The 25,878-nt window shown below is 34.4% G+C and overlaps 2 protein-coding genes across 3 annotated transcripts in view; one reads left to right on the top strand and one right to left on the bottom strand.

The window, feature by feature from the left end:
- Window positions 1-25,878, top strand: part of LOC123318930 (C3 and PZP-like alpha-2-macroglobulin domain-containing protein 8) — a 1,198,665-nt gene that overhangs the window by 250,614 nt on the left and 922,173 nt on the right. For both annotated transcript variants that reach the window (XM_044905716.1, XM_044905717.1), the window contains one exon: window positions 20,392-20,583. In XM_044905716.1, the coding sequence (XP_044761651.1) occupies window positions 20,392-20,583 (192 nt within the window). The remainder of the gene's footprint in view (window positions 1-20,391; window positions 20,584-25,878) is intronic.
- On the bottom strand, window positions 2,635-14,759 carry LOC123318936. Its single transcript, XM_044905723.1, has 2 exons — window positions 14,585-14,759; window positions 2,635-3,047 (listed from the first exon to the last, which is right to left on the bottom strand). Exons 1-2 carry the CDS (start codon window positions 14,640-14,642, stop codon window positions 2,650-2,652), a joined length of 456 nt encoding a protein of 151 aa, XP_044761658.1. The 5' UTR covers window positions 14,643-14,759; the 3' UTR covers window positions 2,635-2,649.

Raw genomic sequence — 25,878 nt, 5'->3', positions numbered from 1 at the left:
GAATAAATTGTCAAGTAGTTTTCTTGCGTTCACATGGACAATTCGAATTTCCTGCATGTATGGAGAATAGACTGAAAACACAGAAATCGTACTCGTTCTTTTTGTTTGACAACACACAGCTTTTTTGTCAAAACCAAATCTACTCAAGCTTCACCCCAGTCCACCAGAAGTCGCGGTGAACAATGTTTCAAAATATTGTGAGAGTTTCCTATCTACACCACTTTAATTTATGTACTAAGAAAAGAGTTATTTATACTTTAAGGGATGTAAGTAACATTTACCAGTCGAGGACGTGTTTGCACCCGAGCGGTAGCGGTGCTTTACTGAAGACCCCATCAAGCTTATGGTGTGAATATTCTTTTATAATTTGTATGATGTTCTTCAGCTTTTGAGGTGAAACTGTTTCATTTTCAGTGATTTGAATAATTTTCTTCGAATATATTCCTGCAAATATGGTTGGATTTTTGTTTCATTTTATTTTTTGATTATGATACAAAAATTCAATACAAAGAAAATATTAGTATTAGCATATATGTAATATAAAAATTATTTTAGATTGCTTTCACTCATTTTTCAAGACATATATACCATCAGCGTTATTTGGCATGTTGTCTCCGAACAACACTCTGTTATTATTTGCACATTTATTGGCTTCAAAATCGTCCAGCGATGAGCATTTGACGGCTGTCAAATTTTCTGAATTTATGGATCTCTTAAACATCTTAGTTATCTGTGGAAATAGAAACTGATTTAATGAATGCACTATATATACTTCCTTTTAGATATGAGATTGATAAATGTGAGTGGTTCACCATGAACGAGGAGAAAAGCCTATTTGTCCCACAATCTTTATTAGGTATAAATGACTAGGTAAACAAATACATACTATTGGGGAAACCACGAAATAGCCCCAACATATATGTAAACCTGTATATATAGACCGAAAAAAAGAGTAATGGAGAAGATACACAGATGGCATATGATATATAATAGTATAAATAGCAATAGTATTCCGAAGTGATCACAGAAATTGTATTATATAACATGTCAAATTCGTGAAGATGTTAAAAAAAAAAAATTTTTTTCAAGAATTAATCATTTCAGTTCGAAAAAAGGTTGACGAAAAAAAATTCTAATCAACTCGTTTTTTAATTGGGCGATTAATGATCTCGAACATTAACGTTCATGCAAATATTTCAATCATTGATCGCTCTCATTAAAAACCTACTTTATCAAATAACTATTAGTTGATCTCTGTTTAATTAGCTTCTTATTCACAATTTATATTTCTGTTTTTCTAATTTGGACTAGTCTCGATGAATGTTTTCTATAACATAAGAATCAAGTATAAAGAACTACTTTTGTTTGTGTCACGTCCCTGACATATGAACTCAAAAGATTCAATTTGAAAGTATTGTTAGAAGCTTTAGTTGATCCCTGTAATTGGCTTTTTATTCTTGATTCTTGTTATAGAGAACATTCATCGAGATGAGTCGAAATTGGAAAAACAGACTTATATACACTGCCGGAGATCAAAATTCTTTGATGAACGAATGGTATATTGGCGGCTCATCCAGTTCCTCCGAGAAAGCATTTCTTGAATTCCACTGGTTCATTCTTCATATCTCACCAGATTCCCCGAATTCCATAAGTTCGTTCGTTCTTCAAAGTATACCAGCGATAGAACTATACAGAATAGCACTTTGAATACAATATAAATAAACAGATACGATTTTTCTTCGATCACGTCTATTTTCCATTCAAGCCTGTCATACATTCGACAATTAAACGCGAATAAAATGAAATGAAACGAGTGAGCAGTTTCATTTAAATTTCAATAGAATTTGATAGTATAGAGAATATAGTGAAATAGTTATTTGCCGAAGAAAGTAAGACAATAATCGTTCGGAATAATTAATAGATTTTTATGAGTGGGAGGACTTTTTATAGCTGCCCTTGTCAACAAACAATATCTGGTCGGATCCTCCTGAAGGAGAACCGCATATTGGTTCGAAATTTAATGAGTAGACGATAGATTGTTGATCTTTTTCTAACAGTTGCCTTGGTACCAAAACCACTCCTCCTTACAAGAGAATATGTCCAATGGTTACATACTACTATAATATAAAAATACTAAAATATAAACATTATAAACGGAAAACTAGTACCTAACTCTAAAGTCCCACCTAGTTCAGAAATGTAAATGATTATTTACATAAGTTACGAGAAAGATTGAAATATTCACTGAGGCATGTCAAATGTTCGAATACATTGTGACAATTAAACAGTCCCTTGTCACCGCTTTAACTCTGTTCACGAGGTGGGATATTTGCGGTAAATACCAATGACGTAGGATATGACGTCATATCACTACCCCTCCTAACCTAACGCTAAAATACAACGGCAACTTCAGATGACATAACTACAAGTAACATTCAAATCGCCTAATCCGAACCTCAGAAATAACTACCAATTTTGTGACTTTTTATCACCCATCACAAAATTGAAAAAAAAAAATCGAGAATTGAATAATTCAATATTGACGACATTGATAGAATCAGATTTTTTATGGAATTGTTCTCTCCCCGATTCATGCAGTAATCCTGGATTATGAGTAGAAGATTCGAGACATTAAAAATATAACCCAAGCTATTGAGTGCACTTACTAAACATTTTTCGACCAACATCTATCGCCGTATAAAATCCAGAACTAGTGATTCCGATTATATGCCAGTGAAGATATTCCTCTCCAGTTCTGTTATATATCTCATTCAAAAATTCTGTAATTTCATTGGAGATGAATGTGTCATTCTTCATAACTTCCTCGTGGTCTTCAAGTTCCAAGAGAAAAACATTATGCACCTGTTTTTCAAGATATTCGTCCATAAGTGCGTTCACCCAAGCATTGTCTGTGCTGCTAAGACCATTGATGACCACGGTTATGGGTTTCAAAACGTTCACGCTGTCCTTCTGAAGATCCTCTTTCTTCATCAATCGGCCCTCTTTATTGTATAGAGTCAGATATTTGAAAGTCAGCTCCGATGAACCTGAAATATTTACTTATGAGAGTTACCACATTTTATTGACAAAATCAATTCATGGATGAAATTCAGGACCATAATAGAAAATAATTATTTCTTCAATTCCTTCTTCATCACATGACATATATACAACTGTTATCAACAACATTTTTGTCCAAGTCTTATGATTGCGTAAAAATCCAATGAATTAACAGCTTAATCACGATCTATCGACAACTTATCGATGTCGATAAGGCGTTGTCGGCAATTTTAATTTTCACCCGATTACTTCTGTTCCAACAAAATAGGTCATAGATCGGAAATTGACCATTTTGTTACCAATGTTCACCTACTCGACTTAAAGTAAGGTTTACTCCATTCACTTTTATTTTAGCACTCGGTTGGCCATGGAAATTTGACACATTTCACTCTTTATAGTACGAAAATGTGGGGTGATGAAGCTTGTCAAAACATTTTTGGGTTTATGTTGCCCGTTCTACGTAGAAGTTTCTGTTATTACAGAATGTCGAATCTCTTAGGAAAATACGTGACGAATATAATTGAAGTTTATAAAAACTGATTGAAGGCATACCAAATCCAGTTATTTGCATGGAAAATACAAGAGATCAGTATAATATCATAATATGCACTAGCTTGAGGGGACTTAATGTTCGTTATCTTCTTTGGCTAAAGTTTGAAAATATGAAAGATGAAATGCATATGACGCAGTGGTTGGGAATGGGTACCTCCCGAAGGAATTAACAGAAAATTACAAGAATGTTAAATTCTTCAACATAAATCATGTCGCATCAATATAAGTGAAAGGAATTATGGGAAGTTTCAAGTCAAAATGAACTTCTCCTTTGAACAAAAATTTTCACATGAATAAACAATTAACAGGACAACTGGCGCGTATTTGTGGCTGTTCATCTTAATACATTGATATAATAATAATTAGGTATTTATTGGTACTTTAAGACATTTATAGACATTTATAGGACAATTCAAATGAAAAATGGAAAAATCAATTTTCGGGAACTTATTCTACGATGAATTCTTTTGATTTTTTAATAGTCATAAGAAACAAATTCATCGAAAATCCTCTAGTAAACTTTTTGCATTAATTTACTCAAACATAAAATTCTCAAATGCCACCACTTTTTTGGGTCTCCTAATAGAAGGAAATTCTTTGTCATCCTCTTCATTCACAATCTTTCTGATTGTGGAAATATTTAGCTAAAATATAAGTCAGTTAGATTTAGATGAAACATTATATGTATAAATTCTCTTACATTGAATACGTTCGCTACCGTCTGACGTATTGTGGATTTTAGAATATCAGGGTATAACTATTTGAATGAGCGGACCTGAATTCTAAATAGCACTTCCTGAAGCCCTGTGTCTCTTTTTTCAATCATTTTTGGCATTTTCGTAATAAGAATTGATATTAGTTATGGCAACGGCGTTATGACATCAACGACATTTCATGAGATCCAACCTTACTCCGTTCTAGTTACAAAAACTTGAGAAAATTATTTCATGGCCAACCGACTGATAAAATAAATGTGAATGGAGTATAGGTGTAGTGTATTTCACTGATGGATCTTGAAGTTTTCAATAATATGACTAAACAGATATTTCCGTATGATTTATTTCGGATTGAAAGTAGATGCCAAATGATCTCGTTGAAACTGTATATTATATTACATATGTTTCATTTTTATCGGACCTGTAGTTTGTAGCTTGAAAAACATAGAATACAGAAACGTCAATATATAACAGTAGGGAAAAGAAGATAAAGAGAAAAGGAAATCGATTCGTGCGCTTGTGGAAGTACTGGTGGTTTCAATGATATATCTATATATAGATGTTTTAGAATTATACGCCTTTTGGAAATTCCAAATTCCCGTTATCATTCATTGAATATACTGAATATGGATGCGATCACTCAACTAATTTCACTACCGGGGGGATTATTCAACGAGATCAAACGAAATTATGGTAATGATACATGCTCACGTTGTAAAGATATGATCAATTTCAGCAGAAAGTTGGCATCAATGAGCAATAGAGTAATATTCTTGCTACAGTGCAGATCAGAGGAAGTTTTTTCACAGCACATAATCAATACCATCCAACATGTTTACACATTGCAGTTGGAGAACCATCCATTCACACACCTAGTAGAAAAAAGCTTAAGAAAATTCCGAAAAACTATATTAGATGTAGAAATCAAAATATCTATCTGGAGCAAAGACCAAATAAAGGAGAAAATCTAGAGAATAAAACGAGAAGTAAGAAATATAGTAAGCACAGACATGTTCAATGTTATCACTACAATGGCAGAGAAAACCTTCCAAAGAAACTTCCAGGACATCAAGAATAGGAACATAAATAAATCGAACAAATTAATCAGAGATCAAAAACAAACCGTAAATATCACGAGAATGGAACAATCAATAAAGAATTTCACAAACATCACAATACCTGAAGATGTCAAATTGGTTCTTGGACTTGGGCCAAAACATGGAATCATCCCATGGAACGTACCACTACAGATGATTAAAGATATATCGTCTGTTCCGATATTCCTGAACAGTACTGTCAGTATTTCAGAGACGATGCCTATTGGCCCAGTCGTTCGAGTTCTATTGTTATTCAATTGCTGGCCAGTAAAACCAGCAATATCGGAACATTCCCGTAGAACACTTCTCACAGACCATCAGTGACAATAAAGAGGAGAGAAACCTAATTCGGAATAGATGCGTTGAAGACAACAAGAATTTTATGAACATAAATAAACCACCTAAAGATCCACTCAAAAAACACTACCAGAAAACTTCCAGATTCATCAGAGAAAACCCCGAAATTATACTTGGCAACTCAGACAAAGGAAACACTATACGGTCCTTATATACCGCAGAGATTACAACATAGAAGCGGAAAAAATGTTGAACGTTGAAGTAACATACAAAAGATTAATATCAGATCCCACTAAAACAATACCGAACAAAATTAACAATTTCTTAAAAGTCTTGAAGAATAATTCGAACATATCAGAATCAGAATATAAATCTCTCATTTCACACAACAGCGTGGTTCCCAAAATTTACTTCCTCAGAAAGGTACACAAACCTAGTATATCCTTACGACCAGTAGTATGTTGCATTGGATCACCGAGCTAAAAAATTGGAAAGTTTTTGCATAACGTTCTGAACAGTGTATTATCCACTTCCAATTTTAATGTAAAAAATTCATTCGCTTTAGTTAAAGAGCTCAAAGTCATAATAGTGCCAAATAATTATAAACTATTATCTCTAGATGTTTCGCTGTACACAAATATACTGAAACAGTTAGTTATGGATACCATAACCATCCAATGGCACTACATGAAAAATTTAGGAAAGAATAATTTTTTAAAGATGGTGGACTTATGCTTCGAGTGTGGTTATTTCACATTCAATTCGTGCCAGAAGACGAAGTTGAAACAACGTTAAACGTTTTCAATTCATTTCACCCGAAAATCAATTTCACAATTGAAGAAGAAAAGAACTGTAGAATTTCCTTTTTAGACATAACTGTTATCAGAGAACACAACAAATTGATAACAAACTGGTATACAAAACTAACCAACTCAGGAAGGTGCATCAACTTTTATTCCAATCACAGTGCCTCACAGAAGAAAAACGTAGCCATAAACCTGATCAACAGAGCAATATGTTTGAGTGACGATAAATATATCGATAAATATGAAAAAGATCATCCAAATCCTCAAACAAAACAACTACACCACACATGCATCAACATATACCACAGAAATCAGGCAAGTACTACAACTAATCAGACAAGAAATAAACAAAACAACGAAACAGTAGAACACAGAAAATTTTTGTTTTTTACCCGTCATTGTCATACAAAATCAGCGAAATATTCTATGAATACAACTGCACGGCAGCTTTCTACATTATAATGGACAACAAGAGGAAATATTTTACAAGGTTAAAAGACAGAACACCCATTAAAGACAGATCAGAGGTGGTGTACAAAATTAATTGCCATAACTGCGAGAAATGCTGCATTGGTCAGACAAAACAACCTTTGAAAGATAGAGTAAAACAGAACATGTACGACACTAAAAAACTTGACAACACACATAAAACAGCACTAACAGTACACACGCACATGGAAGGACACAAGTTCAATTTTGAGGATGTCAACATTTTGGACATTGAGCCACACTACAACAGAAGGCTGATAAATGAAACGATTAACATCAAAAGACACAATACTGTGAATTTCAGAGAAGACACCCAACATCTTAGTGTTTTTCACCATCTTTTTACCATTTCATTCCCGTGATACTTTTAGCCTACAATTTTTAACTTACATTGTTAATTCATGCTATCAATCAGATTCTGTGCTTCGCCAGCTTTTATTGTTTTTTACAATGTTATGTTTTGTATAGTTTTTAATGTGTTGTGAACTGCTAAGATCACTTGTTGGGAATGAACAGATTTACCATCTCACTGATTATTGTTGATGACATAAGACAGATGAGATAAACAATGAACAATTAACCTTTCATCGAAAACACAAAACCAAAATTCATGTCCAAGGTTATATTTTTAAGAGTTATAACGAGGTGAGAGTTAGGTCTGTTCGTCTAGATGAGTACCTGATTTAATATATTTGTAATATTGCAGCCTTGAGAAATGACAAATAATGTCCGAAACGTTGGCAAAGTTATAGATGTTATAGAATTATACGCTATTTGAAAATTCCAAATTCCCGTTATCATTTATTGAATCTATTATTGATATTGATAACAAGCGTTCTAGACTACGTCAAAAAGGGAAGCCAAATAGTTGGAAGGAATCCACTTGTACGCATGCGCGAATTTGAAATTCGAAAATGACAATAAAGATACTGGTTAGGTTGTTTTCATCTTTGACGTTGGATGATTGGATGAATTCGAAGGATGATTTATTTCAAATTCTTGTACAGATTTTGGGAAGAATTTTATATGAGGCGAAAGTTAATGAATGAATTCATGAATAAATGAATTCATCGATAATGTATCCGCTTTTCTCAACTTTCAGATAAATCAACGAAAAGAGATCAAACCAAATAAGTGCAAAAAACCGATATAAAAACTGTTCACCGTATCACTATCATGATATGTGAAATATTAAGTACCGAATAGGAATGGTATTGTCCATACTTAGTAAACTCAAGAGTGACATAATTAAAAGTTCGTTTTATATTACTGTTTCATACCAGTTTCAATATTGCATGTACGTGTACACATCATACTTATCTCACCTCCTGAAATTTCCCTCCTGTAAATCTACTCAATACTCAAGAAAAAATATTTTTGGGTCATCATTTAATGTAACATGTACTTATATTATACTAGCTGACCCGGCAAACGTTGTTTTGCCATATAAATAATTTCCTTTTGTATGTTGTATTATGTATGTATCATAAAAAAATAAAAATTAAAAATTTTGTCTAAAAAATAAAAAAAAAATTTAGGGGTGGACTACTCCTAACATTTAGGGGGATGAAAAATAGATGTTGGCCGATTCTCATAGATATCTGACCCGGCAAACGTTGTTTTGCCATATAAATAATATCCTAATGATTAAATTACTAAAATGGCTATTAAAAAATAAGGGTTGACCGTAGAAGGGTGAAAATTGAGGATTGTATGTATTTTTGTATGTTGTATCATAAAAAAATAGAAATTAAAAATTTTGCCAAAAAAATAAAAAAAAAGTTTAGGTGTGGACTACCCCTAACATTTAGGGGGATGAAAAATAGATGTTGGCCGATTCTCATAGATACCGGATAAGCACAAAAAATTTCATCAAAATCGGTCAAGGCGTTTCGGAGGAGTATGGTAACGAAAACTATGACACGAGAATTTTATATATTAGATATAAAAGTACAGAGTGCTCATTAAAAGAGCAATGCTTCAATAAAAGCATCACCATACAATAATGAATTGGGCAATAAGAATATTTGGAAGATGAGAAATTGGTTGATATTGGTAACTACAGTTGAGTTTTATAGATAAAGATGTCGATTTAGATGTTTCAAAATTCAGTGCTGAAAAAAACGATCATAAATTGTACTAGAATTGTTACCTCGACCACAACTGAATTTCAAGACAAGAACAGACTTATCTAGATACAATGCACATAATATACGATAGTAAACAACCAACAAAAATGTATTCAAAATCCTACAATTTTGCTGATTCAACATCACTTTTGTTGATCTCCGCACTCCACAGGTTTTCTGTGAAAAACACATAATATTTCACTTCTGTTATGAATCCGAGCATCTAGTGTTGCAATATGATGAAGTATCATGAATTTTGACTTCTAATTATTAGATATAAAACGATAAAATACAGTACTCCGCAATGAAAACCTGAGTTTGAACCTGATTCAAACCAATATCAAAATATTGTTAGGTTAAGTTCGAAAATATTCGGATGGTTGTGTAGTAAAATTATTTCATTCCTGTCAGTTCATAAAAACATATATCAGCAAGAGACAGAGCTAATCAGGTATTTGTATTCTTAATATTTCTGCACATGCGCAAAAGTCGATTCCTCCCACGGGCTGGCTTCACTTTTCCATGCCTCATTATCGATATAGAATATAATATACTTCATTCAAATTTATTTTAGCAGTCGGTTGGCCATCAAATAATTTGCTCAAGTTTTTGTAACTAGAACGGAGTAAGGTTGGCACTCATGAAATGTCGTTAATGTCATAACGCCGTTGCTACAACTAATATCAATTTTTATTACGAAAATGCCGAAAGTGATTGAAAAAAGAGACAGGGTTTCAGGAAGTGCTATTTAGAATTCAGGTCCGCTCATTCAAATAGTTATACCCTGATATTCTAAAATCCACTATACGTCAGACGGTAGCGAACATATTATTCAAGGTAAGAGAATTTATATAATGTTTCATCTGAATCTAAACTACTTATATTTCAGCTGAATATTTCCACAATCAGAAAGATTGTGAATGAAGAGGATGACAAAGAATTTCCTTCTATTGGCAGACCCAAAAAAGTGGTGGCATTTCAGAATTTTATGTTTTCGTGAATTAATGCGAAAAGTTAACTACAGGATTTTCGATAAATGTCATCGGAGAATGAGTTCCCTAAAATCGATTTTTCTGTTTTTCATTCGACTTGTCCTATACAATGTAAATGTCTTAAGGTACTGATAAATACCTAAATATTATAATTACATCAATGTATTAAGATGAATAGCCACAAATACGCGCAAGTTGCCCTGTTACTGTTTATTCATGTGAAATTTTTGTTCAACGGAGAAGTTGTATCTTAACTTGAAACTTCCTTCAACTCCTTTTACTTATATTGATGCAAGATGATTTTTATTGAAAAATTTAACATTCTTGTAATTATCTGTTAATTCCTTCGGGAGATACCAATTGCCAACCACTGCATCATATGCATTTCATCTTCGGGTTAATATTTTTGAAATCTACAAATGAGGTAAGCCAAAGAAGATAACGAACATTAACTCTCCTCAAGCTAGTGCATATTATGATATTATACTGATCTCTTGTATTTTCCATGCAAATAACTGGTTTTGGTATGCCTTCAATCAGTTTGCATAAACTTCAATTATGTTCGTCACATATTTTCCGAAGAGATTCGACATTGTGATAAAATACGTAATAACAGAAACTTTTACGTAGAACGGGCAACATAGCGTTGATTTAAAACCCAAAAATGTTTTGAAAAGCTTCATAACCCCACATTTTCGTACTATACAGAGTGAAATGTGTCAAATTTCTATGGCCAACCGACTGCTAACATAAAGTTGAATGAAGTATAGATATATGGTTTCAATATACCTAACTTATCGTCTATCGTACTAGGTTGAAAAACATAGAATACAGAAACTTCAATATATAGCAGTAGGGAAAATAAGATAAAGGGAAAAGGAGATCGATACTTGCGCTTGTGGAATTACTAGAGGTTTCAATATTATAAGCTTATCGTCTAGGAAATTTTTCTAACACTGTATGGAAAATCTATAGACATAGAGACATGGACTGAGAAATGTCAGCATAAAAATGTCTTTTTTATAGAAAGAGAGAAATGATCGTCGGGCATTACCTGTCTCTTTTGTGTTCACATAGAGGTGAGTGCGGACCAATAAAAATTCTAGAAAAAGATAACTGCATTCCCGATGTTCAGTTTCTCTCTGTCACTTTTTTTTGACTGTATTTGATGCATAAACAGAAAGGGAAGGCACAGTCCATATCTCTATGTCTATGGAAAAATAATATTTTCCATCACTTCATTGTCATAGGCCGAATGACTAGAAAGTTACTCGGAAAGTTAGAAAACTTTTTTTTCCTTCGGTGTCAAGGAAAGTAATTTAGTCCTGAACAGGAGCAGGAAAAATTATTTTCCGACACTAGCCGGAGGAAAAACTGTTTTCTGCACTGCAGGATCGTGATTTTCATAAAGAAAATCACAAGGTCACCTTGTACTCTTTCATCTTATTGCTATATTCAGGGTAAATAGCTGCGAAAAAATTCACCCAGGGGGGATTCCTTGTCAAGTAATAGTGTGGGCCTTCCATATAATGTCCTTCTTCCAGGCGCCCCTGCTCTACATCCCACTGAAGATGGCATATAAAATGGAGACATTCTATATATGAGAGCGAGAAGGCAATGAAAAAATTATTGGCGTTCACCTATAATGTCAATTTGATATCAGTTGATGAGGTGATTCAAGAATTTTAACGAAAATTTGTGTTTTTTGTGTTATATATATTTATTTTTTCTTTCTTATAAAATATTATCATTATAACATTTGTTTGCTGGAGAGATAAAAAAAACTGTTGGCACCTCTCCTCTGGGTTTCTGATGAAGAAAAATGTGGGGCCTTTCACAGCTTCATTAACAATGAAATGTACGAGCTGCCAACGAACTGCACCTACCTCATGGTCCAAGATGATGAATGTTGAAAGGCCATTATTTCTGCCTGAGGAGGTCCGATATTGCGATGGCGATTCCACAAAACTGTTCTAGATGCGTTTTCACACAGTTCAAATTAGTATTTACGGCGATTTAACAAGATTTCGTTTCTTATTCCAGCGATCCACCTAAAAATACGGTCTTTTTTATAGTTTTAAGCATATTTAGCTTACATGCGTGAACCCCAAATTTCAGCGCAAGTCGTTGGTCAGTATAAAATACGGAAAGCGAAAGAAATATACTACATGATAACAGCGGAAACTCCCCGACTATTAAATCAAACCCTTGATTATTTCCGTGAATACGGAACAATAACCGCCTACAATGTGAATTCGTTCAGTCTACACGACTCACACTATTTCATGATTATTTTTTTCTCAAATAGTTATTTTTATGATGACAATTATATTAAGACCGCGAAATGACTCTTGTACAACCTTGTGAAATATTAATCAAAGATTACAGATTACATATTTCTAGTACTAAAAACCGACTACATTTTGGTGAGTGAAAACACGTTTGACAATGAGATGGCGCTGAAAACGTACTGACAATACAGTTTAAAAACAGTTTTCTGTTTTATAATTGAGGGGCGTGAAATTCGTCGAATTCCATTCCTTGTATTGAATTTCAATATAAACTTTGGGACCAGAAAACAAACATCCTGAGCGACAAAATAAAATTATGGTTTTGTTACATCGTGAACATGTCAAGCAGTTCAAGTTGTCTGGCGGATTTTGTTCCAATAGTTCTCGAAAAGCTGAAGCAATCCTCTGTAATATCGCCGCATTTAACGCAGAATTTGTCTTCTTTGATGAAATCATCTATCGATTAGTTAAACCACAGTGATATTGAGCAACTTTGAGTGAAGTGTTTTGTGTCTTCCATATCAGCGAGGTGAAAACTACGAAGCCGGTACAGAGAAAAGGTTAGTTCGTGTTTTTCTTTCCTTTTGAACCCCCTTTCTACTAGTATAGAATCGCCAGGTTTCTTCTCAAGCAAACTCTTTGCGACCAACTATTGGTGCCGCGAAATCCGGGAAGTAATTCTGAAATACCGCAAATTCAGCCTTTTTCTCCTATTTTTGTTAATCTGATTATTTGATTTTGAATTCATCATTCAATTTCTATTCGAATAAATCAATTGCAGAATTCAATACTCAGTACTTCTTATCGAGCTGTCATCTGTTGAATCTTCCGCGATAATCGTGTGCTACAGGTATTTATTCCGAAACTCATTCGAAATGAATTCGTTAATATCTTGAAATTGCAATTTTACAGTAAAGTAATTTCGAGTGTTGCCTTCAGCGTCACCCCTTAATATCTCCACCGATGTATATCGTCTGTTCATTTCGTCACCGAAATCTCCGTGAATAATTTTTATTCTCTTTAAATTCCTATATTGTCTTTTCAGGTACCACCTTTTGGGTGCTGTATCTAAGCAGGGGCTGCGCAAAAAGAGATTATATGGATAGCGAACACTGTTTTTTGGCAAGATATGACCCCTTATACATCTTCGCAACTCACATTTTCACCTTGTATTTTTTCCTGAAATATATCTGCTCCCTCAAATTCAATTCAAAATTTGATGACAGATCCCATCACGAATATTTATATTCTATAAAATTCTGTATTTATCACAGAATTATCTTTCGCATTTCGCGTAAAGTATTGAGTTCAGCTCTTCTGAAACTGTTAGGTTCAATTACATTTAACAATAACATTATATTTCAATATGAAAAACTCATCATTATTTTCTCAATATCCAAATAATTACTTTCGAACATCAAATAATCAAAGGGATGTTACACCATGAAATGTATAGTACATTCAATAATGATTTACATCCAAGTAGTCCTTGAAATTCCAGACGCAGCTTAATATCTGGTCACAAAAGAGATTCAAAAATTTCTATAATTTCAATCACAGAACTGAAATATATACCCATATATAAATTAGAGAACTATTCGAAAAGAAGAAATATTCAAATTTAGGGCATAATAATCAGCTTTTAAAATTGATACAATGTTTCCAATTCGTACGATTGAATCGAGAACATATGCAGCAGTAAAAAATTCAAATTATCGTTGGCCAGTGCTTAGATTCACATATAATAGGTCTATAGATAACTGTTGTTTTTTCAATACCAATCTGAATACCACATAATATCGACTTATGGGCTAATACCATCCAAAATTCGATTTTCATAGCCACCCGAGATGTCAATCATTCTTGAATGGACTATACATGCAATTGAACAATGAGCGGAAGATGAAAACTTGAATCATACCTGCTAGTTATTTTCATCAAATGAAAGCAGTATTTCGGAGAGAAAAACAAAATGAAGTGCGGTTAATTCATATATTCATAATTTTCATAATCTGATGTTTTTCATTTACTCATTCTGAAACTTGAAAATAAACCTAGGAATGACAATTTTTCGATGATTCCAGGTGGATACTGTGATTATAATAAATAAGATATAAAATTTCATTAAAACTGAGCAAACAGTATTGGTACTTACATATCTGAAGGAAGAAAAAGAAAGTCAGGAGGCACAATGCAAATTTCTGTTTTTCCATGCTGATACTCTTCAACTAACGAAAGGAAATCACAATTCATACTCTCCTCAGATGAATCAACATTTCAAGGCTATTCATATTACACTTCTAACTTGACGGAAACTAAGAAAATGACTAGTATACTCCTACGTTATAGGCGTGAATTGAATTTACCTTCATTAATTGTCAACTTCCAGAATGTATCGTTTGTTTATTTTGTTATAAATATGTCATTAAAATTCGCACTGATCAATAACTGAGGTTTGATGCACGTGATGAGAATCCTTGAGGTATATTTGGCTGGATAAAAAATTTCAATAATTCTTTTGTAATTTTCACAATATGGCATAATGATGTCACTCGATAAATCCCAATAGTAAGGAAAAACACTACGTATACTTTCAAGATAATGTATCTTTGAGACAACTAGCTCACGAGAATTAACGAAAATTAATTAATTCATATTTTTTCGCGAAATATGTTCTAAATTTTCAATCAAGGATAAAAACGTTCCAAAAAATTGATCTTAGTCCTATAGATATTTATATCAATACATGTGATCCCAGCGATCTACCTGTTCGGTGGATGCATCATTTAGCACCAATTCAATAAAAAAAATGATCAGCGAAAAAATCAGATAATCCAATCAACCCGATTACATACACAGTGTTTGCTCTTGGCCGCACGGCACTAATAACGACTATACCACCATGGTCAATACAGTATATCTAATATCATGCAAGCTAAAATAAAAACACCTTTTTTTATCGGCTGCTCATAATCTACGTTGAAGGGTGAGTCGTAGAAATGAACTTCACTTAATTCACTTAATTCAGTTGGGCGCCAGGTAAACAGGTTCTTGGGGTAAAATACCTTATTTGTCTCATTTAAAAGTGTCCACCTTCAATAACTCAACAACAAACCAGAATTTGTTAAAACACTCAAAAAGGTCGATTTTTGATGACAGGGGGGACATGATCTGGGATACAAAGCTTGTTTCCACTATCAATTCCCCGGAGAGGGTAAGATCAATTAGAACATCTCTGTTTCATTTAGTTCCATCGAGTGTTTTCACAAATTCTGATTCGTTGTTGAATTATTGAAGGTGGGCACTTTTAAATGTGACTCCCTGTATAGAACACAATGCTCACAATTTCAGTTAAAATTTGCTATGAAGCTATGAATGCTGAAGGCTGATAACATACAGGGTGTTTCATGAGTCGTTGGCTATAGCCTAATGGTGATTGCAGGTCATCCAAGCCTTTAAAAACAATTGCTTGTTTTGTATCCTGAGGCTATTAGTTTCGGTGATACAGGGTCCTAAATTTGCGATAGCTATAACTCTGGAATAAAAGGTCCGATTTCGATGGGTTTGTTCCCTTCAGAAAGCTCTTTCAAACGGCTCATGAAATATCAATATTTTCAGGACATTACTCAGAATATCATGATTTTTCTTTCAAGCTCCGAAATTTATATTTTTCACATCCCTTTAGGAAAGTTTGTTACTGCCAGGAAAAACAACAAAATTAATTCTAAGGAATTCATTTATAACTTTGCATGGCACACTTGTCACAACGTAAACGGAACCGAACGAATTCGTGGTGCGTGGTGAAGTTGATGACCCACCAACCCATTGAATTCAATTTTGGTATCAAGATGTTTCAGGAATTTTGTGCCCATTTTGTGCTAATTTGTGCCGTATGTTATGAATTTTGTGCCCGTTCTGTTTTCGAGATATTTCAAGTTTTTCAAGTGTGTCACCAAATTGACGCTGTGACCCACATTTGCAAAATAGGAAATTTTATTCTTTCGATGAATTGTGCTCATTTTGTGCTAATTTGTGCCGTATAATACGAATTTTGTGCCCGTTCCGTTTGCAAGATATTTCAAGTTTTTCAAGTGTGTCATCAACTTGACGCTGTGACCCACATGTGGAAAGTTGTTATTGATTTATATTCGTAGAAATCTATATATATTATAAGTTGCCAGATGTAACATAATTATCAGATTAGTTGGTTTCAAAATGGTTGTCACTGTGAAATTACTTTTCCTCACGTCCTATTTTGGAGCTAAAAATTCATAAAGTTTTGAAAGGGACTTATAGAGAATAGAATAGTTAAGCGCGTTGTCATTTGTGGGGTTAAAAGTGTGGAAATAGCATTGTATGGATATTTTGATATTGTGAATGTTGCATCACGTGTTTTTTCTGGAAAATTTCAAGACTGAAGAAATCCTGTTGATTATTGTCATCGTCAAGACCCATTAATTTGGAATCAGCAGACGAAATTAGAGCTCACCCAGCACCCAGTATAAAAGGTAGTGAATGAATTATCAGATTGTAACATAATTTTTCGGAAAAATAGAGTTGACCAATAAAGTGTAACATAATCGATAATTGTAACATAATTAAGAGAGTTGACTGAGAAATAAAATTCACAAAATTCATAACCTACGCCACAAATTAGCACAAAATGGGCACAAAATTCTCAAAACATTTTAATACCAAAATTCATTGGGTGGGTCACCAGCTTGACGCACCTGTACTGAGGGTTCAAAATGAATAAGAATTGAACAGAATATGAAATGATTCAGAATATTGGCAGAGGACAATGAATATCATCACCGCCGGAATAAAAACAGGACCGCATTTCGAAAAAATTTCATAAAATATGAAATCGTTCGGTTCCTATTCTCTTGTGCCGAGTGTGCCATGCAAAGTGAAAATTGAATTTCTAAGAATAAATTATGTTTTTCATGACAATGTCGAAATTTTTGTAAGAGATGTAGAAATATAGATTTTGGGGCTTGAAGGAAAAATCATGATATTATAAGTACTGCCCTGAAAATATTTTCATGAGCTGTTTGAAACAGCAAGTGAACAAACCCATAAAATTCGATAGAAATCGGAGTTCACATTCCAGAGTTATAGCTATCGCAAATCAAGGCGTTCATGAATCATCCCCGTATTTCCAAAACTAAGCCTTAGGATACCAAACAAGCAAGTTTTCTGAAAGGCCTCAATGACCTGCATTCACCATTAGGCTATGGCCAACGACTCATCAACATCCTGTATAAGAAAAAAAAATCACACTCAGCTTCTACAGAAACTTTTGGGATCTCGCGTAATTCTTTATTCTGGATATTTTCGGTTGGGTGGTAGATGGAATAGAAAATTTTAGTTCTCCAAGGATCAATCCACATTGGAAATTTCCTGAACTACCTGACGATGAAAAATTTCGAACCTCGTTACTTGTGAAATGCATACTCATGTCGTAGAAAAAAGTTTAGAGAATTGCTATAGTGCAAAGCAATAGTTTATCTCAAAAGTTTGTTAGCTCAAGAAAGCCTTCAATCTCAAATTTTTTTGTTTATCACTGTGTCGTTAGCAATAATTGTAGGACTACATTTCCAACATTCTTAATCTGAGAAGAAAAACGAATGATTTTGTGAACAGAATCGGATTTCATCATATCATGATGGTACATGCATAAACTATCCACCTTTTCCTATGATAAACTAGCGGACCGTACAAGCATTGATCCAGAACGATTTGCCTTTAAAAACCATAATAAAATGAGCTTCATAGGAACAGACTCTAAAAACACTAATATCCGCATCAACGGAGTACAAAACGGCAATTTAATGGGGTTGCTAACCGTTTATGAAAAGGCGTCTTAATTTGGTATGCCAAATATAATCCTCGGTCCGGCGATTCGTTTTGTGTACATAATCGGTAAATGTCTGGTTCTACACATTATTTCGCATCAAGAATATCAATGATTGGTCATTCATGAATAAATAAATTCTTCATTTCTTCTACTTCATGCTTTTACATGAATCGCCAAATAATATTGGCTTTTTATAGGGCGGAACAACTCAATATGAAGATCTCTAAAAAAGACCAAATGCATGACCATAGCAAGGAAGCCGTTACGATGCGAATTAGCTCTGGAAAACAACACCATAGAGCAAGTCATGTCGTTTGAATACCTAGGATGCAAAGTCACAAGCTCCGGTTTCCCAGAAGATGAAGTGAGGAAACAGACCAACAAAGCCGCCTCAATATCAGGACACCTGAGATTCCCAATGTGGAAAAACAAACATCTGAGTATAGACTGTGTGTCGACGATATACAAAACATGTGTACGACCAACTATGACATATGGCGCGGAAGCAAGGGCCGAAACATCTGTGACAAAAAGAATCTTAAGAACTACCGAGATGAAAACCTTGAGGACAATAGCAGGGTATACACTGAACGATAGGCAGAGAAACGAAGCAATAAGGGAAAGTGTCAAACAGACCTATTCGTGAGATGAATAAGAGGGAGAAGAAGGGAATGGAATCAGCACGTAGATAGAATGAGTCCAGACAGGATGGCCAAGGTTGCTAGAGACAACATACCACACACCCAGAACAGTGTCTAACGTGTAACGCGGTGATGACCGTAAGACACCTTATGATGGAGAGTCTCGACTTCTGGAAAGAGCGGCAATCCTCAGGACTATCAGTGAACATTCAAGATGCCTTGGATCCAGAGAACCTTGATTTGGTGATGAAATTCTTGAAGTCTAATCATATCTTTGAAGAAATCTAAAATTCGTCTTTTCATTTAACATGTAAATATTATACTGTACCGCCGCTAATAACCTTCGTGGTTGATGCGGTTTTCTGAATTAAAAAAAATAAACAAATCAAGGTCTAATGTTTTTGTTCGAATTCAGTCGTGGAGTAAGATTTGACAAAAATCTTGAATTTCCTGAACATAAATATGTGAGATCCAAAGAACTTCAGATGTCGAGGTTGATGACTGAATAATTCCATACACATATAAAATGAATGTTTTTCCATCAGAGCAAAGGGTTAAGTGAGATCTTTGATTCAGACAGGATATCTGTCATTCACTTTTATTGGATTTTGATCGGTTATAATATAAATATTCATACACAAGAAATTGTGTTAGCAAAGATTCAGATTTTAAGTGTGTCCAACTGAGACGGAAGATGTAGAGCAACACACCTTTTTCTAATAATTCGGCAACCAATGGAATAACCGCATCAGACGTCGGACGCAGCAGTCGTCTCACTTCAACGCACCGGGTTTTTTTTTACATCGTTATAAAACAATTGACAGAGCGCAGAGAGAGAGATAGATTGCTCTACATCTTCCATTTCAGTCTTCCTCAGTTTGCCTGCATCGAGATGCCGTTCCAGTTCTTTTAGAGTTCAATGGTTTCTGGACATTATACTATACACTTAATTCATGTAATACTTACTTTTTAATTGTATTTGGTCACAATGAATAGATTGATCCTAACTTTACAACCAAAACCAACACAGAAGTAGTTAATATTATACTAATCAACTTTCAATTTTATGAAAAATTTAAATATTTGGCTCGCTTGGATGATTCTTTATAACTTGACTTGATGACTTTTGTGTTGTTGTATGAATTAGTGGAGCTAATTTGTAAGTTTCAGTTTTTATAATAAATATTGAACATCCTATTGTCCAGGCAACTTACTGTTTTTACTGTAATTTATACTTATTAGATTTTTTGGTTTTTGAGAATGGCGAAGGCCGAGACATGTCAAACCTAAGTGAATAAACAATGTTCCACAATTTTCGAAGAGTGTTTATACGTTGTTCCTTTCTTCTGTTTAACGATAACTCTTTGGTATGGGATTTTACGAGTTGTTGAAATTTTTCGTTTATAATTCAAAAATTTAAGGCAGAGTTTTCATGGAGTTTAACTCTTCCTTCTTTTTTAGGCCATGGCATCCTGCCACTGGAAGTTCCTTCCGATGCTACAGGAAACTATATTCTAAAAACTATGGTGAACTGCTCCTCCCAATTGAACGAGGAATGCTCATTGCAGAGTTCATTGCAGATGAGACTGGTTGGTCCTGTGAGGGACGTCATTGTTAAGCCGGCAAAGCACGCATACAAACCTGGCGAGACCGGTAAGCAGTGATGTTATTATTCTCTTTTGGTGAACAGACGAGAAGAGCTTTGAGGCTTTAATGATACCCCTTCTATTTTCAAGTGAGGAAGGATATACATTGCTTATTTTCGAACATAATTTTTGAAAATGTTGACTAGTTCTGGTGAAAAGGGAAACAAAATATTCATTCTAGCGCAAGAATCGCGATAATCCGTAAATTAGTACTAGACGTATTGCTGTCTGTCTTAAAGCATCTCAAAGTTTAGATTGGAGAACCTTTAATACCGTAGTTCTACCTTTATGTCATACAAAAACAGTACCTTTACATAATTGGCACCCAAAACATCACATGCAGAGATAAGCCTTTTGTCAATGGCTTTTTCAGCAGCATGAACAAAATGAACATACCATCAGTTCTTACATCATGGACAGAGATGAATGCAGCACAGTACAACTTAAGAATTAAGGATAAAGCTTTTTATTTTTCTAACAAAATGTTTGAGGTTACTTATGTGCTTTATCTCCCGGGGTAAGGCGTTGTACAATCGTAACCCTACATGTAAGGCATGCTTTTGGGAAATTGTTTTCTGTATCTTCGGTATTTGTATTGGACTTTCGAATCGACCTCTGGTACTATAAGGATGTTCATACCTGACATAACTTTTGCGGTGCTTATAGATCATTAAAAGAGCATTATTGTGGAATAGTTGATCAATTTTGTACACTTTAGCTTCCTCGAATAGAGAGTGGGAGGAGTAGAAGCGATACCTTTTCATAATTATCTTCAGAATGAATTTCTGAGTTGTTTTCAAACCTTCGAGATGAGTATCATAAGCTGCGCCCCAACCAACTATACCATATTCCAAAATTGACTGTACCAATGCGAAATAAATCGTAAATATAGTTCTCTGTGATAATATACTGACTAATAGTCTGAATTTCGGTAATTTACATCTAACTAATTTTATGATATGTTTAATATGCTCATCCCATCGTAGTAGTCGGTCAATGTATACGCCCAAATATTGTATCCTATTAGTCTCTTCGATGAAATCCCGACAGTCCCAATCATGATCACAGTTCTTTCTCTTGTGTATTTTAATTGTTTTTATATTTGGATAAGTAGCCTCAGTCAACGTAAATGTGAGAAATTTCGTCTTCTTGATGTTCAAAGTTATCAAATGTCTTTCCATTTCCCCACAGATCACTGTCAATCCCTCCTCAGCTCTCTTGGTTACAGACTCCCACGTATCTCCCCTAAATATAAATGCAGTATAATCGGCATACGCTACAACTCTGGTATCAGAATCAAATTTTAACTTAAGCATTTCATTAATATAGATATTGAAGAACAAGGGTCCCAAGACTGTACCCTGGGGAACACCGTAGTTGACTGTTTTTGCATTACTTTTAGCATTATGAACTTTTACTATCTGAGTTCGATCTTTAAGATATGATCTAATTAAGTCAGCAGGTTTACCTCTAACACCGTAGTGCTCAAGTTTCTCAAGTAGAATATCGTGAGAGACCGTATCGAATGCTTTTTCCAAATCTACGAACATGGCGATGACCTTCTTGTTTCTATCAATTGACTCATAAACTGTTTTTGTGACTTCAAAAATTGCATCACTGGTGCTTACTCCAGATCTGAACCCGTTTTGACTATCTGATAGTATTCTATGTTTATTAAAGAATTCGGTAAATCTGGTATTAAGACATCTTTCGAGACCTTCGCCATGCTACCTATTACAGATATAGGTCGATAATTTCCGACATCAACCTTGGACCCCTTTTTGAAAATTGGAGAAACAATGCTTTGTTTGAATGCTGTCGGAAATTCACCCTTTACCATAGATAAGTTCAAGATATGTTCCAGAGGTTTCGAGATCTGAGAGGCTACCTGATTGAGAGTATCCGGCCGAATGGAATCTGGGCCTGGGGCGGCATTTGACCTGAGCAATTTAATTTGACTAACTATCTCTCTTTCAGTTATTGGCGACAAAAATAATGTATGGCTGACTCTTTCAGATCTGGAATCCGAGCATGGCGGGTTAGTACGTTTTCTTATTTTCTCAGCCATTTTTTCTCCAATACCACAAAAATTAGAATTAAAGTGATCTGCTATCTCAAAGTGGTCAACAATTTCATCTCCGTCTTCGTTTACTAATTTTTCTATGTTTACTTCTCTTTTACTATCCCCTCCCGTTGCCTGGTTCACAACTTTTTTATGTTGTTGAAGTTTTCATCCAACTGACTCCTTTAGTAAAAATTTTTCGCATTTCTAATCAAAACATTCAACATATTTCTATATTTTCTGAACTTATCTTTCAGTTCTAGATTATTGATATCCAATCTATATTGTCGGTACATCTTTTCGCGCTTCCTTATCGAGACTACCAGACCGCGAGACATCCAGGGTTTTAGTGGCCTAAGCTTTTTTTTCATCGTGACCTTTTCTCTTATTGTGGAATCACTTATATGATTTAATAAAATCGATAAAAAAATTTCTGCCGACTCATTAACTGATTCATTTTTAAGTATACTCTCCCAGTTTTGGTAGTTCAATTTAGAACGCAATGATTCATAATTAATTTTCTCAAGTATTTTATGTTAAGTTCCTTCGAGCCCTGAGAACCGCTTCTGTTAAGTTTCAAAAATATTGGAGAGTGGTCAGTTATATGATATTTCAGAACAGCAAAATCAATTTTGTCACAACTGCTGTTTGAACATCTTATAAAAAAGTGATCCAGGCACGCATCACCTCTAGTAGGTGCGGAAAGATAGTTAACAAAATTGTACGTGTGCAAGATATTCAAATAGTAATTTGCGTCTGATGAGAGAGGGTCGAATATGTTGATGTTTATATCTCCTGTGAAAATCGTAGTATTGTTCTTATCTAAGTAGTCTCGTAGAACCTTCAACAAGTCGGTAAAAAACATATATATCTGTTGATGGAGGCCAGTATAAAGCGAAGATATCGTAATTCAATGATTTTATGGTGCACGATATTTTCATGAAAACTATTTGTTGCTTTTTAATCAAGGTAACCGTATGTGGAATATCCTGCCTAATATATGCGATAGTACCATCGTTTTGATTAAATTTTGAACTACTATAATAGGCAACATATCCTGGTATGCCCAAAACATCCAAATCATCCACCCCCCAAGTTTTCGACAGAATTATAATATCATATCTGAAATTGAGTTGCTCTAGTAATATAAGAAAATCATCAAGATTTTTCGAAACACTCCTTATATTCAACTGACATACACTCACACAACAGTCCTCATCCGACAGAGCAATCCCATTCAATTCATCAACCGAATTAAGCTCATAAGTGACCGTGCTACATCCACTATCTGTCAAAACTTCAACTTCCTCAATATTGACAAGGGCAGTCGAGCACTCCCCATAAACTATAAAAACAAACCATACTCATTTGTGTATTCTGAAAGCGAAATGTACAATCAATTATAAAAAAGAATGAAAAATAAAGAAAAGAGTGAACAGAAGTCTCTGCCATTCTTAGTCCAAGTATTGGCGAATGAAAATTTCTTCCCAACTTCCTCCAACAACTTGACTCGTGTAGTGGTGAGATGTTCCTTAATTACTATTCCTGATCCCTTCAAATTTTTCTTCGAGTTGAAAACCTCCTCTCTCTTCCTGTGATCGTATAACTTCAATAATATACCCCTTGACTTTCCATCCCTTCTTTTACCCACTCTGTGACATGCTTCTATATCTTCGGGTTTTAGAGTTACGTTCATTTTTCCCTCGATAAGTGATATAACAGTTTTTTTTAGTATTTTCATTGGCAATTTCCTTCACATTGAAAACTCTGAGATTATTTCTTCTTGATTGTTGATCCAATAATTCAAACTGTCTATCTATGCTTTGTGTGGTTATCGAAAGCTTTTCAATTCTTTCCTCAGATAAGTTCAATCTTTCGGTATACTTCACTAGATTTACACTCATATTTGTTTCCATTGATTTAACCTCCTTTATAACTTCCGAAATCTTTTGTTCATGTTTTGATAACTCTTCGTTCACGACGTTTAGAATTATCATCGACACCTGTTCGGTTATAGTATTTATGAAGGAGTCTTGTTTCAACAGCTGTTTTATATTTACGCTTACGAGCCTGTTAATTTCTTCCATTTGATCTCTTGTTAAAGGCATTTTCTATCAAATTATTTTTTATTAAGTCCTTCCGAAGATGTTCCGGTGTGAAAATCTCGAGCGTCCCTCGAAGTAATAGGTGGCCTCTTTTCAAATTTGAAATTCGCTCTCAGACATCAATAGACTGTAAATATATCGGGAGCACACTTGATACGTCTACTCGGTAATGTACATGTATAGTATAGTATAGTATATTCAGTATAATGTTACAAAAAACATGCGCGCAGATATCTAGAAAATTCTCACCCTCTCGAAACAAGAGATTCTCAACTAAGATTCTTTATTAAGGTATAGACAACTACTTCCACTTCAAGTCCTATAATCGTCTGAATGCTGATGCGTACCTAGGAAATTGCAATTCAGAAAACGATCTCTCAAATTCGCTAAAAGAAAAGTACGACGAAGCACCACCGCATGTTGGAAGAAATATTTTTGCCTTGAAAATAAACTTTTAATAGGGGATGAATTGGTCGGCGTGTTCAGATAATATGTTCTGCGAGATCACTTGACATGAATCGATGCTAATATTCTTATGGCCGGACATTTAGGGGCACATTCGTACAGTAGTAGGTATAATAGAAAAAACAAACAAAACAAAAACACGCCTTTGCATGTATGCATAGGTATACGGGCTACCATGTTGCTGGCGGAATTCAGCGCGAGTCGGGCTCTAATATTTCGGCTGACAAGACGCAACGTTTTCGCAAGCTCTGCTAATAAATTCTTCAGGCAAGTTTCGTTTGTAATTGAGTAAAGAATTTTCATGTTTTGGGCTGAATATTGATAATGAATTCATGTTAACATTGTTTATTTTGCCTTCCAGTTTCAATAATTCTTATACCCAATCACAGTTCCCCTAAAATTTTGCATCAGCTATATGCAAGGTCAAGGGCACATTCGGACAATACTACAAGGGACGATACTACCAGAGGCATATTAGTGCTCCCCTTTTGATTTCATCAATGAAGATCTTGTTATATTCGACTTTTACGATATTTTTTTTCAATTTTTATTGAGTTAATCATTCAATTGAAATTTGATTGTTGGATCACGGTGAGAAATATAAAAATAGAGTGTCGAAATCTGATAAATGGATGAAGAATTCACGGAATCGGCACTAAATTTAACAATC

Source organism: Coccinella septempunctata, chromosome 8, assembly GCF_907165205.1.
Source record: "Coccinella septempunctata chromosome 8, icCocSept1.1, whole genome shotgun sequence".
NCBI lineage: Eukaryota > Metazoa > Arthropoda > Insecta > Coleoptera > Coccinellidae > Coccinella > Coccinella septempunctata.
This window is presented reverse-complemented; position numbering and strand designations above follow the sequence as displayed.

Bases quoted from the DNA above. Each gene is read 5' to 3' on its own strand.
- LOC123318936 (XM_044905723.1), bottom strand. From the start codon at position 14,642: ATGGAAAAACAGAAATTTGCATTGTGCCTCCTGACTTTCTTTTTCTTC. The intron at 3,048-14,584 runs GTAAGTACCAAT...TAAATATTTCAG, and splicing joins CTTTTTCTTCCTTCAGATAT to GTTCATCGGAGCTGACTTTC.